The sequence below is a fragment of the Ammospiza nelsoni genome, chromosome 3, assembly GCF_027579445.1.
Source record: "Ammospiza nelsoni isolate bAmmNel1 chromosome 3, bAmmNel1.pri, whole genome shotgun sequence".
NCBI lineage: Eukaryota > Metazoa > Chordata > Aves > Passeriformes > Passerellidae > Ammospiza > Ammospiza nelsoni.
Window position 1 is genome coordinate 68,785,414 of NC_080635.1, and position 14,528 is coordinate 68,799,941.

The 14,528-nt window shown below is 43.6% G+C and overlaps 1 protein-coding gene and 1 long non-coding RNA gene across 2 annotated transcripts in view; one reads left to right on the forward strand and one right to left on the reverse strand.

Moving 5' to 3' along the window:
• Positions 1–1,244: 1,244 nt before the first annotated feature.
• LOC132070609 (uncharacterized) lies at positions 1,245–6,819 on the reverse strand. Its single transcript, XR_009418026.1, has 2 exons — positions 6,711–6,819; positions 1,245–1,369 (listed from the first exon to the last, which is right to left on the reverse strand). It is a non-coding gene; the product is annotated as an uncharacterized LOC132070609 (long non-coding RNA).
• A 662-nt stretch (positions 6,820–7,481) lies between these two features.
• Positions 7,482–14,528, forward strand: part of REV3L (REV3 like, DNA directed polymerase zeta catalytic subunit) — a 113,134-nt gene continuing 106,087 nt past the window's right edge. The window contains exon 1 of the mRNA XM_059467995.1: positions 7,482–7,626. Coding sequence (XP_059323978.1) covers positions 7,488–7,626 — 139 coding nt within the window. The 5' untranslated portion in view covers positions 7,482–7,487. The remainder of the gene's footprint in view (positions 7,627–14,528) is intronic.

Here is a 14,528-nt window from a genome sequence, read left to right on the forward strand (position 1 = left end):
TTAATGGAGCTCTGCCATCTCTAAGCTAATCTTAAAACATTTCAGGTTTACTCTTATAGCAACACTCCTCTTTCCTTCTGAATAACAGATGGCTGTTTGTGAGCTACATATTGCGCTGGGGCTTCTTTCACTTTGTCTGATGCATGAACGAGGAATGCCTCCCATAAGTCAGACTACATGGCAGAAAAAAACGCAGCATCTAAAATTAAATGGCTTTCACTCCTTACCATCCAGCCTCATTTCTGTGATTCATTCACAGAAACCCATTTCCCATTTTAAAACAACAAAAATTCAAATAATAACCACATACTCATGTGTATTTGGCTACACAAGTTATAGAAGAATGATAGGGCTTTTGGCAGTTATAGCACTTGAAAATTTTCCATTATGACATCCTTTTAATTACTTATTATTTGAACCATTTGGGCTAACTGTCTTCACACCAGACGTATTTCTCAATGGAGACTTTCAACTAAATGCTTCAGCTATTTATCAGAACTAGAATATGAAAAATTATGTTTCACTTTCTTGTTTAAAAGAAATTCTTACAAGCATCTACCTGAGCTGCATTGTGCAGAATAAAAATTTTGGAGTATGGAGGGATTGGCAGCTCTCTTGTAGAAATAAACCTATTACTTTGATTTTTTAAAAAAAGGTATTCAAATGCTCAACCAATTTTCTTGTATACTCCACTACTTGCTAGTAAATCTGTTGAACATACCATTTCCCAAAATAGTATTAGTGCTCAAATGTTATATGTCATTACACACTGTTTTCTCTTGTGAGTCCACTCCCAACTTTTACAGTCATTAGTACAAAGCAACAAACAGAAGGTTTTTAAATTATGCTGGTTCAGCAATGCCAACAACTCTAGCACTATTCCTCAATTACTTAAGACTTAATCAGTTCATCTTAATCAAATTTAATCTACGAAATTCTCACTGTCATATAAGCAATCTCTGAAGGTCACTTAGTGCTATACTGTTAACTGCTTCCCAACAATGTGTGTTCTTGTTATACTAAACTGAATTCCTTAAAAAATCATATAATTATTTCACTCTTGACAATAGGTCATTTTCCAAGCATGGGAGGGAACCTCAATCACTTCTTGACATGTAGAATTCTGCCAGCAAACCTCACCTTTACAATTAAGTGTTTACTGGCACTCCTCTTACATGATGCATGTGCTGCTTCTCAATTAACTACACTTTCTCAATTTTTTCAAAAAGTGGCATAGTTCTACATTGTTACACATGTAATTCTTTATTAATTTTTACATTTCAATTTATATAATTTTCTTGAATACTTATGCATTTTCCTGTAGGCACATTCGGTGGCAGGTTTTTCTGATACAGGGCAACAGCAAGACCTGAAAATATTAGAAAAAAATCATTATTTAAAAAAAAACAACAAAGAAAAGGATAACTTTCAATGAAAACTGTTTGAAACATAAGTTGCTAAATGCAAATACAACCCAGGAAACAAAAATGGTCAAAGGTAATTTGTACTTTCATATAAAGATTATGTATGTGAGTTTGTACATACAACTCATTTACAGATAGGAACATACACATAAGGACACAATGCATGTTGTAGGAAGGTTGCCTTTTACACTGCTGTCCAGATTTTCTGAAACAGAAAGCTGTACCATCTTCATGGTATACAAAGTATTTAGTACAATGATGATGAGAACTCATTTATCCAAATGGCTAAATTGTCTGTATTGATTAGGGGAACCCATTATTGAAATGTTCAGGGATCTACATGCAGTCCTTCTAGAATTTAGATAATCAGGTGCAGTCGTGTGCAATAACCAGCAAACATCATATAACCTTTTCCATAATCTCGTCAATCTCCATATTAAAATTCACTGAAATGCTCTGCCCTGTTGCTTTCACTGAGAGAAGAAATCCATTCATCCATTGGATAGAAACTTTCTTTCTTGGAAAGTTCATTTCTAATTTATGTCTAATCATTCTACATTGAGAGTGTTCTTTGTCTTAAATATTTTTTTCCTTTCTTAACTCCAAAGTTCTAGATCTTATTTGATACACTATTCTCCTTCAAATTTAAAGTCATTAGCAACTTTTAGTTATAAGCTAACTAGGACTGCACCAAAGACATTAAATGGGCAGACTCCACCTGCAGCCAGCATCCAATTTTATAGTCCTTCTCTCAAAACAATCCATCAGAACTTCTCATCAGCAATTCTTTACATTATGCATCTTCCGTCTTTTCTCATATGACACTATACTGAATCTTTTTATGGTGGTGCTTGGATGACAGTTGGACTAGCTGATCTTGAAGGTCTCTTTCAGCCTTGATGATTTTGTGAAATTGACTTAATTTTGTCAAATAATTATTTTATTAAAAATTACAGTTATCCCAACAGAATCTAATGCTACTACACCAAAAATATATCTCTTTTTTTTTATTTCTATGCCTTTGCACACCCTATATTATAATTTGTTTCCTATGTCCCATACAATGCCCATGGGCTCTCCTTCGACCACACTGGTCGCTTTCCAATCACGTGGCACTGTTCTTGCCCTGACAGGTTTATTAAGAGTCTTTGCTAAAAGATTTTTTTGATACTTCTAATATTTTTATAATTGAGAGCTGGTTTCATTTTCCCATCAGGTTTCTAGTGACAAGACACTGATGGTAATGCCACTGACTACACTTCAGAGCCTACTGCCTAGCCTGTAGCCAGTAACTGAGAATTGAAACAGACAAACAAACAAATACACCTCATTAATTAGGATCTTAAGTGTTCTTTCCAAAACACTGCTACCCCTACCAATTATTTCAGCATCCTAAGAGCCACTCTGAGGCAGTTTGGTATGCACAGGTTGCTCAATCCCTTGCTGTCCACATACAGTCTTTAGATTTTTATCTGATAACATCCAGAGAGTAATTGTCTTTCAGCTGGTCTGATGTCATGTGTGGTATTGCTTAAAATTCTGGCTTTAGTGGGCTCAACTACCTGGAGCATAAGCAAGGCTTGTCAGAACCCTCATGTGAGGACTTCTTGGCCTGGGTGTGTATGGAGTCTTAGAGTCTAACAAGACTATGGACTGTCACACATGACAAAGCAAGGACACATTTGGCAGGCCAGAACTATACAGCATAGCACCATGTATTTATTTCAGTGTGAAGATTTAGATCTTCAGCATTCGCTCAGTCAGTGGGGCCACACTGGGAAATAACCTTCCTGTGCATTGCAGGCAGTCTGACTGTCCAGGGTGGGATACCAACTGGATGGACCACATATAACTTCATCCATGTGTCTAGATTTACTCCCTGCAGAAACCGTGTTTCTGTCACCTGGAAAAACAGCACCTGAGAATATGAGCCACACTCAGCTCTCATTTTGAAATCACAGCTTAGATAAAACCCCTGACTGAGAGAGCACTCCAAGATTCCAGATCACAGACCTCATAAATACTGAACATCTTTGAAATCAATAGGAACTCAAACATGGCTGACTAAGTGGGTTTTGAACTTAAGATGTGCTGCTGGAAATTTTACCTTTGTGTCATAGTCTAAACTCTTATCAGCAAATTTTGTTGCACTCTGCTACTATAAATAGTAGCAAAATGTGGATTTTCCCTGGGCCTCCATCATGTATAGTCACTAGATGATTCTGTTTCTGCTTATATTTGTATTTATAATTTTTTGCGAACTGCAGATATCATTTTGTGACCAGTTTTTTAAAGTAGCTACACAGTAAGCATTAAACAAAACAAAAACTGATATGTCTTTTGTTTAAAAAAACAGGGCAAACCTTTATTGATTTTACTCTTTGGAGAAATTCTGACTTCAAAGACAGTCATCAGTTATGCTGATAAGTAATATTATTAATACTCAAATTTTGATTGTACAGCTGTTTAGCTGTGCATGATTAGGACCAGTTATATATTCAAGAGTGATTATTTTCATGCAAATACTTGGCTGGCTAATGGGGAGAACAGCTGCTGCTTAGCAACTGGAGGAACAGAGAAAGGGGGTGACTTGCTTTATAACAGAAAACGGCATGAAACCTTAAGAGAGAGAACACAGTGTTTGGAGAAAAAATGAGTGGTAGTGCTGTCTGACCAGGATATTTCCTTTTACAATTACTGACACCCTAGAACAGCAGCATTTTAAGGTAATGAAGTGTAAACTACAAGAAAATTTATATATCATACATGCATACACACATGTGAGTGAACAACACATAAAACAACTAAAACCAAATACTGACACACAAATTGAAATGTAGGAAATCCAGAAACAGGCTTTGTGTCTGTCATCTATTGAAAGGGTTAAACCAATTTTCAGACTTCAGCAACTTAAAACTACCACAAGCCAAGCTTTCTGGAAGAAGTGTTCTCTTTATTCTTGCTGCTCAATCTCAGTCCCTGCACTGCCTCCTCCTCTGTGCAAGCACAGCCTTTCACACCCCTACATAATGAAGCACATCAAGGACCTGATGGAGGTTAAATTTAACCCATATTTCTTAGTGGGACTGCTTTTACCTGGCTCAGTTTCCAAGCCAAGTTTCTTGCGCAGCTATTCAAATGAGGAGTAGGGCAGGGGACCTCCTGTGACAGTGCTGACTCAGTCTTACCTTGATGCAACCCTGCAGACAAACCTACTGACTTGACTGCAAGACAAAACTGAAAGCAGAAGTGAGCTGCAGGACACCACTGGAAACTGAAAAGGCACCACTCAGAAAGCGTGCAAGTTCCACAAAAGTGTCTGCACAGGTTTAATGTACATGTGGATTACACTATTTACATCAAAAAGGAAAGCCACTTTTTTTTTTTCCCAAGAGTAACATTCAACATTTTCAGAAATCAAATTAATAACTCATATGAACAAGAAACTGGCTCTAGGTTAGGTATCAATTGCTCTTTCTGATTTCAAAGCATGGTTCTCCCTGATTTAATAAACAACATAACAAATGTTGTCATTTTAAATGGAATACTCTGCATGACATGCGTTAGCAAATCCTGCTTTATGCTTCTAAGAAGTTAGTTATTTCAGCTTTCTACACTATTCTACTGCAGGCAACTGGTTCCTCTTCAGCAGGACTCCCAGGTATGAACTCGTGCTACATCTCACACACCACCTCATTCAGGAGAAACCAGAATCCACCAGTGGCTCAAATGTCTCAGTTTATTCACCAACGCCACTGAGGGGCAGATCCACCATCATGTTCTCCTGCCTGAGCAATGACAACAGAATACAGCAGGACTGGTCCTCCCCAGCACAGGGGAGAACTGCTGACCTACCCTCAGCTCTTGCAGGCACCAGACCACATCTGCCAGGGTTCAAAGGCATTAAACTGTCAGTGAAATACACAGTGGGGGGAAGACACAATGCTCAGCAAGTTAAGAAGACCATGTGAACAGAGAGTAAACAGAGCATGGAATGGAGTAACACAAGAACTGTTACCATCCCTACCTAAGTTCTATGGAAAACTGAGGAAATGGAGTAGTGAGGGAGCAGTACAAAATGTATTCAAATAACAATAGTTAGAGATGGTGTTTGTTAACAAGCCCCAACAGCAAGCTCCTAGTGATTTATTAGCCTTTGTGAAATCTAAGCATTCATAAGAGTATTTTTGCAGTTCCAAAGGTTTTCCAAATATCAGCTTTGCAAATGTAAACAACTGTCAAAAGTTAAAGTTGTAGCTCAGTTATTCTTTAGATACAGTGAAAATAGTTTGCATTTCAACCCTATTTCAACCACTTCTGTGACACAAGATTTCTTGATGACTAGGTAGTTGGATTTTCTTTTTCTGTTCACATAAAAATGAGTTTAAGGAAGAAAACAGATGTGAGTTAGAGAAAATAAACAGCTTACAAAGAAAGAGTAGGAAACCAGTTACCCCTGAGTAGACAGGCAAGCTTCCTGTTCATTACAATGAAAAAATGAAGGGTAGCAACTGCCTGACCTGTCTTTTGTTCAAATCTAAACCCGAAACACATGTAAGCGAAATGCGAAACATGTGTTCTACATATTGGACGTTTGTCAGGTTTTATAGATTTGTGCATGTCTCGTATCATCCAGTGCTGCACGCACATGTAGCAGCATCACTCTGAGTGCACGTGAGAGCATTTGGCCTTTTAACCGGCTCAACTCCCACATCGCCAACTCTGGATATTTGCTATGGTTTGGGGTTTTTACCCGCGGACCCGCAGCTCTCAGACAAAGAGACTGCAACAGGATTCTTAAACCTAAAATCAACGTTTTTTCAGCTCCTCAACCTAAATTCAAGCCTGTTTTACGGCTTTCAATAAAAGCCTGCACGAGAGCGCTGCAAACCGCACAGTAAGCTCTCCTGCAGGGCAGAGGAGGCGGAGGAGCAGGGGCAGCGGGGCCGGGGGGGCCGCGGCCGCCTCAGGGCCGAACCGCCCGCAGGGGCGCGGGGCCGCGACCCCGCCCCCGCCGCTCCGCCGCAGCGCGCCCGGCCCGGCCCCGCCCGCCCCGCCCCCTCCGCGCGCCCGGCCCCGCCGCCAATCGCCGCCGTCCCTCCGCAGCCGCGGCCCCGCCCCGCCCCCGCGCCGCGCGCGCTCACCGTCACAGCTCGAGAGCGCGCGGGCGCCGGCGGGAGCGCGGCCGCTCCACCCCTTCCTCCCGGTCCCGTCCCCTTCCTCGCCCTCATCTTGTTAGGGTTTGGGGTTTTCTTTGGCCGGCCCCTGCGGCGTGGGGAGACTCACCTCCCCGCCATTCAAAATGGCGGTCGACCCAGCTTAACCCCGTCGTGTCCCCGCAGCGCTGCCTCTCCCGCCCCATCCGCGGCTCGGGATTCCGCAGCCTCACCCTCAGCCCGCGCGGCCGATCGCCGAATCACCGAGGCCGCCCCTCTGTCCCTCCCTGCCTCCTCCGTCGCCACCAGGGGAGGCGAGAGAAAGATTTTTTTCCCCCGCTCCCACGCGCGCTCGCGCCCCGCCTGCCGAGCCCAACCGAAGGGTGGGGGGGAGAGACCGTGTGTGTGCCGGGGAGTGACGGACACCTCCTCCGCTCGTTGAACCCCTCTCCGCCCCAACACATGGCCCATCCACCCCCCTGCCCGTTCCCCCAGTGGTTGCATCCGTGACGACATCATCATGGCAACAGCAGCTGCAGCCCGGGGCCGGGGCGCCGCCGGGGCGTCCGCGGGGCACGAGCCCGCGCTGTCCCTGAGGGGCGCGCGGCCGCACGGGCTGTAGGAGCGCGCGGGGGGCGCGCCGCCGCGCACGCGCCCCGAGCGGCGGCACCAGGCGGGGAAGGGGGGGCGGGGGAGTGGAGACACAGACAAGGCGCGTGCGGGACTGCGCGCGCTCCCGCGGGCGGGCGGGCAGGAGCGGCAGGCGCGGGGAGTGTTGCGCTCGCGCGCGCGCTCGCTGCGGCGGCAGCGGCGGCGGCGGGCGGGGGGAGCCGTGCGGGCTCCGCGCTCGCTCCGCGCTCGCTCGCTCGGTGCTGTGCTGGTGCCTCGGCGGCGGCGGCGAACAAACATGTTCTCAGTGCGGATCGTGACTGCCGACTACTACATGGGCAGCCCGCTGCCCGGCCTGGACCCCTGCCAGTCCCGCTTCCGAGAGGCCCCGGCCAAACGGGTGCCCGTCGTGAGAGTCTTCGGCGCCACCCCTGCAGGTAAGGGACGACCCTCGCCGCCGCCACCGATGGGCGGGCGGGGACGTCCCCCCGCTGCGGCGCCGCGGGTCGCGCTGGCGCCGGCCCCGCCGCCGCCCACCCCGCTCCCGCTCTTTGTGGCTGGGTCGCGCCCCCCCCTCCGCGCCCGGCGGCGCCGCCGCTGCGGCGCGTCTCACCTGCCGGCGGGGACGGCAGGGCAGCGGCCAGCAGCGGGGACCTGCCCCGGGTGCCGCGCCGCGCCCGCCCGGCGGCGGTGGGGGCTGCGGGGCCGCCGGGGCTTTGTGCGGGGCTGCCCCGGGAGAGCGGCGCAGCTGTGCAAACACCGGGGCCGGCCCGTGCCGCTCTCCTGCCCTTGCCGGGAGCTGTCGCTGCGGGCGGGCGAGCGGACGCGGGGAAGGCGCTGAGCGCGGCACAAGCGGGACTTGTGCGGCACTTGGGACGTGGGGACTCGGGGCTCGTGTGGCGGCACGGAGCGCGCACGGCCCGAGGCACCGGTGCTGCACTGCAGAGAGCGGCGTCCTGAGCGCCGGCCACATGTTGCCCCCCGAGACTGCCGAATGTCACATGCCACTTCTCCGCTGCCTCTTCGCCCCGTGGCCTTGTGCCTACAGCCGTCCCACGGCTCAGACGTGTTTCTGACCAATACAAACAAATACGTTGTCAGAGCAAATTTCGAACAAATTAAATACTTAGGAAAATTCATTTAGTATGTATTGTAGTTTGCCCGTACGTTAAATATAAAATTGGAAAAAGCCCTCGCTTTTGAGATATTAGGCGTAGTAAGTAAGCATCATTGCTTGTGATCTCTTTACACTTATGCTGTGTAATGCTGACCTTGGGAATTAAGGTATTTCTGCATATTTTATTGACTGACATGTTGAAAATTATCTATTCATGCACATACATTAAATCTTAGGCAAGACAAAAAACATGTAATAAAAGAACACAGCAGAGGTGTTTTTCCCTTCAGGCAGTTATTATAGTAGAGCAGCTATTTTTGTTCTCTTTTTTGTCGGCTTGTTTTTTGTTTGGTTTGGGTTTTTTTTTTTAAAATCCAGAATTAACTGTCTTCTCTGTTTAAGCACAAAGGAACGTGACATATTCAAGCTGTTGTGTTCTGATGCAACTACAGCTCCAAATTATTAAGTGAAGGAGTGGGATTAATAGATAAAATATTGAAATAGTGGGACCTATTTTATTGTAGCTCTAATTCTGCATACAAAGGAGATATTATGTAATAATATTTATGTAATGGCAGGAGTAACTATTTCATGATTAAAAAATGTAGAGCCTGAGGTTGTTGGCAGGTAGCAGGATTTTTGTGCATGCGTGTGGTTAACTCATTAAGGCTTATTTTCTTTTAAGAAAATGTTTAGGCTATGCCATATCATGAATGTGGCATCATAAAGTAAACAGTGAAGTAGTTTAGTTGTCCAGCTATTAGGAATACGGTAGGAAATCCCTGGCTTCCCCAAACATAAACTTTAATGTCAGTTTGCATAATAGAAGTGTTTCTAATTTGACTTCGTTAGAGCAAACAATTCACTAGAGTCTGCAAAAGCAGTGTTACTTGTCTATCCCATTTATTTCCTTTTTGAACTTTTAAATTTTTTTTAATGTTTTGTACCTTTAGTAATGTTTGCTATTAAGCTTCATGAGCTTCTTACTGCATCTCTGCATTGTTTTTTGGGTTTTTTTTCCTTTTTAGGAAAGCAGAAAAATGTATTTCTCTCTCTTCAGAGGTGTTGGACCTAAGCACTCATTGTCAGAATTACTCTGACAGTGATTCTCAGGTTATTTCTTGAGAGCTGAAATTTAAAACAAAGTGTAATCACTTACATCTACAATCACATTTTCTTTGAGGAAAAAGAAATAGTGAAAACAACTTCTAGCATACTGTCTGAGACAATGGGATGTCCTTATTGTTTGGCTTACAGGGAATGTGATGCTTTTCTTCCCTGGAGTTGGTCTGGGTGGGAATAACCCTTTCTCACTGGGTTTGAAGTGTGTGCCTTGCCTCCAGGAAAGGTGCTCTGCTGCCTTGTTGCCTCCATGGTAGCAGCCTATTATGGCTGTAGGGGCTGCTCCACCTTCAGCATGATTAACTTTGCACAACTCTTGGTGTGTTTATAGCTGAGTGCCCAAGCTGTGCAGGTAATTGGGAGTCAGGGTCAGAACAGATTCCAAATGTCACCTGCTGAGCGAGGGGGGTTTGATTGGTATGTGGCAGTGGCTTGTGCAGATGTTCAGAAAGTCAAACATCTGGCACTGCTGTATCCTTGTGTCCACCAGCAGCTGAGGACAGTGGTCCTGCAGGCACCCACCTGTGCTCTCTGCCCCATCTTGTGGAGGGACTGCACTCAGTGAGGTGTGTGAATGACAGGGATTGCCAGTGTTACCTTTGAAGGCTTTCATGTAAGCCAGTACTCAACAATTAATTTGTAGAGGTTTACTGGTACAATCTACAAAATGAAAGTGGCTTGTGGTTGGGGGAGGAAAAAGCCAGACTTTTAATTAGAAGTAATGAAAGGATCAGCTTCTAGAATGGACTCTGCTGGCAATAACATTGGCAACTTCTTTATGTCTTTTGAGGAAGAAATCTTCTTTTATTTGGTAAGGCTGTACAAATTCTGTCTTGATGTCCTACATCTTTGCATAATAAGAGCTTGAAAGATGAGGAATCAAAATTTTGTTTCAGCCCAAAGATCTGCCTGCTATATTCTGTTATTTTGTGAAATAAAGAGTAAAATTCTGATTACAGTAGCAAAAGGTGAAGTGAGCTGGTTGAGCCATTTCATTCAGTTTTAGCTGGTTAAGCAGACTGGCATGTCTGTTGACATAGTGACGTGGACAAAAGCATAATTTCAGAAATGCTGCAACACTGCCATGGTGGTAATACAATGAAAGCAGTGTTGAATTCATGCTTTATTGTACAAGGGCATAGATATTATCTGATACACCAGTATTTGTATCTCTAAGGGAGTCTCATAATATTGCTGCTTTTACATAAAAGCAATAGGTTTTCATTCATTAGGTAATGCTCAAGTATGAAACAAAGTCACATTCTATTCTCAGGCAGTATGGTCTGCTAACTAGTACTTTTGTAAATGCTCTTTGTAAAAATAGGAAAAGGCTGAAAAATTGCAAGACCTGTTGTTTAGAGTGAAATCATAATAAAAATTTATTTTTCTGTTAGTGTATTGCTGTTAGTTGTATTGTCAATTCTTGAATTGTCATTCCTATTGCTAATCTGAATCCTAAGATTTTTGCAACCATGTAAGTACCTGAATTTATAGCTTCAAAAGAGATATATTTAAGGTAAGACATATCTGTAATCATAAAAGTCATGTATGTTTTTAGTTTTGTTTGGGAAGAGGTTATTCCATAGATCTTAGTCATTGAATATGGAATATGCTGAGTTGGAAGGGACCTATCAGGATCCAACTCCAGGCCCTGTGCAAGACATGCCAAGAGTCACATCATGTGCCTGAGAGTGTTGTCCAAATTCTCGTTGAACTCTGTGAGGCTTGGTGCTATGACCACTTCCTTGGGGAGCCTGTTCCTGTGCAAGGAAAAATCTTTTTCCTCATATCAAACCTAAATTTTCCTCGACGCAGCTTCACGCCATTTCCTCGAGTCCTGTCATGAGAGTGAAGAGATCTGTGCCTGCATCTCCTTCATGAGGAAGTTGTAGGACTGCAGTGAGGTCTCCTCCAGGCTGAGCAGACAAAGCAGACCTCAGCTGCTCCCCATGAGGCTTCCCATCAGGACCCTTCACCATCCCTGTGGCCCTCCTTTGGATGCTCTCTAATAGCCTAGTGACTCTTGTTCGAGTTGCTCTTGTTCCAAACCCCCAGGTCCCTTCCTGCAGTGCTGCTCTCCAGCATCTTGTTCCCTGATCTAGAGATAAACCCAGGCTTGCTCCGTCCCTGGTGCAGAGTCCAGCACTTGACCTTCTTAAACCTCATGTGATTGATGGTTGCCCATCTCAGTGATTTATCTAGGTCTTTCTGCAGGGCCTGTGTGCCCTTGAGAGAGTCAGCAGCTCCTCCCAATTGAGTGCTGCCACAAAGTTACTTAGTATTCCTTCAAATCCTTTATCCAAGTTGTTAATGAAGATGTTGAAGAGAGCTGGGCTAAGGATGGAGCCCTACGGAATCCCACTAGTGACTGGATGCCATGTCTGTATTATTTTTATTCCTCTGAAAATGTATGTGGAATTTAATTCCATTTGCAAATCAAGCACTGTAAGTCACCCTATGCCTCATTCCAAATTTATATTAAATTTAGGTGATCTCAGAAGAAGATTGCTGTCTCAAGTTTCTTCCATTTAGCTGGTACAGTGAAGATTAGTTTACTATGAGGTCTCTTGTGGTGTATGGGGGTATTAAAGCTTTGTTTTGTTTCCTGCTAGCTCTTGGCTATTTCAAGCTCTTGGAGTCTGTCCTCAAGATTTCACTGACCACTTCAGAACATGTACATAAATTCTTAGTTGAGTGTTTCTGTCAGGTGCTTATTCAACTGCAGAAAGAACCAAGCTGTGAATCCATTCATAAAAAAATCAGGGAGACTAGATGAACTGGGTGTCATTTTAGGAGAGGCATTAATAAGCAAGCTGAGGTTGCTAAATTAGCACTTAATGAAACAAGCACAAGTAGCTGAGGATACTACTCATAAACCACATAGGAGATAGCTGTTGGTGTGTGATAATGAGTATTGTCAAACAGATAGCTGAAATGTTAGGAAAAAAATCATTTTGATGTGAGTGTGATTTGAGGCTGATATGTGATAAATTTTACAAATATAGGTGCACATTTTAAAATTGCTTTTGAAGGGTGTTAGGCTGAGAAATGTGTGTTCTGTTGACAGGAGGGTCTTTGGAGAAGGCAGATTAGGAATTTACGTAGGAAAGAGCAATGTGTAATTTGAGGAGTAATGTAAGTGCTATCCTCAACTGCCACTTTATGTATTTGTCTTGTTTGGAGGAGTTTTGTATTTTACATTATGAAATCACTGATCCAAGAAAGAATCTTGCTCAGGGCAGCATAAAAACCCAGTCAAAAAAAGGATGTTTTCAAGTTACTTTTGCATACTTTTGATTACAAGTTTTTCTGAGGCTAAATGTAACATAGTGTAGGAGCTTACAGTCAGCAAAATCTTAATGTATTTCAGGTAGACATCTAAGTTTGGTGCTTTCACTTCTTGGTTTTCTGAGAGGGGGGAAGAAAAGCAGAGGCAAAAGCTCCAGCTAAAATCTGGCTCCTGTCCAGCAGCAGTAGCTCTGGTATGACTCAGTGAAGGGGCCTGCTTATCTTCTTTTTTCTGTTCTTCCCCCTCCCCTTTCCCCCTTCACTGACCTGGCCAGGCTGTATATCTGATCCCATCCAGTGTCTGTGCCTTTCTGTACTCAGTTATTGCTCATTTGAGAAGGACTGAACTCACTGCAGGATCTTGCTGCTTTCTACGCTCAGCTCATGATGAACTTTTCCTCTCCCATTTTCACTACTATTTCAGACCCTGGCCCCCACAGTGGTCATTCCCTGTAGCTTCCTTAGTTCAGTGTTCACAGAGGAACATCGTTCCAGTTGCTGCTACTTTGTGTATTCCATTTCCCAGAGGCAGGTACTACTTCTTGATAACACTTCCACTTTCTTCTGTGCCTTCACAGTGAGAAGATGCAAATAGGATATAGCCATTGTGGAGATGCTTGTGCCTTTGCTTTACCTTTTCACACCCTTTCCCAAAACATAGCAGCATACAACTCTTGGTGAAGGGTTATTCTGTGGGCTACAGCATGGCCTAAAAGATTTTTGTGTTGTACAGTGTAGCTTCACTTCCAGCTTTACATTTCTGCATCTTGCTTCTGCATCAGGCTTCTCATACTTTTGAAGTACTGTTTGAAAAATTGCCTCATGTATTAAAAGGATATGTTTTCTAAATTGTCAGGTTGTGGTGGGGCTGTTGTGTTTGGTTGGGTTTTTTAAGAACCTTCTGTTTTTTGTTTTTTTTTTGTTGTTGGTTTTGGTTTGTTGTTTTGTTTTGGGATTTCTTTTTGGTTGGTTTTTTGGTTTTTTTTTAAGAGGCATTTGTTACATACTTTGTATAGATTGCCTGCTGAGTTGTTTGAGCATGAAAGGCTGCCTGAATAAACTGAGATTATACTTCACTAGCATGGAACTTAAGTAGCCAATTTCACACTTGTCTATATACAACTTGCTAAAATTCTGTCTCTTAAATAAACTTTTAAATACTGTGACAAAATTCATGTTCTAAATAGAATCCAGATACTGGTTCATAACCATTATTGTGCTTCCTATTGTAGAGTACCTCTTGGTCAATTCACTGAATATTTTTGTGCTGTTGTAATGCAGTGGAAAAAATACATACATAACTGACCCTACACACTTAAAACTCGATCAGCTGCAGACTTCAAAGTGTCCCACAAAGTAGTTGCATCTATATTGAATCTGGGATTGGTTTTTATGATTAGTGTCCCTGGAAGTAGATCAGGAGCTTATCTATATCAGCTGTAATTTCCAGTTCTGTTATATACTTCTTAAGGACACTTTTAGGCTGCTGGTTGGAATATATTCTTTTTCAGTGTGTAAAACGAACCTCCTCAAAATAGCACACTAGTCTGAAAATAGTTGTCTCTCTTAATTTTACCAGAGAAGCACATGCATATCACAACTGAGGTTGGCAGAATGAGATGATGTGTAAACACTCAGTGAGAAATAGCTCCTGCTTAGTAATTTTTGCAGTCTGAGTAGATGAGATAAATCTCTGAAAGAAAGAAGCAGGTGTGATAATACCATGCTGTCAATTTCTTCTCAGTCTCTCATATTCAGAGTTCCAGTATTGATCATTTAATAATACCCTCTTCTACTAACTCTTGTCATTAC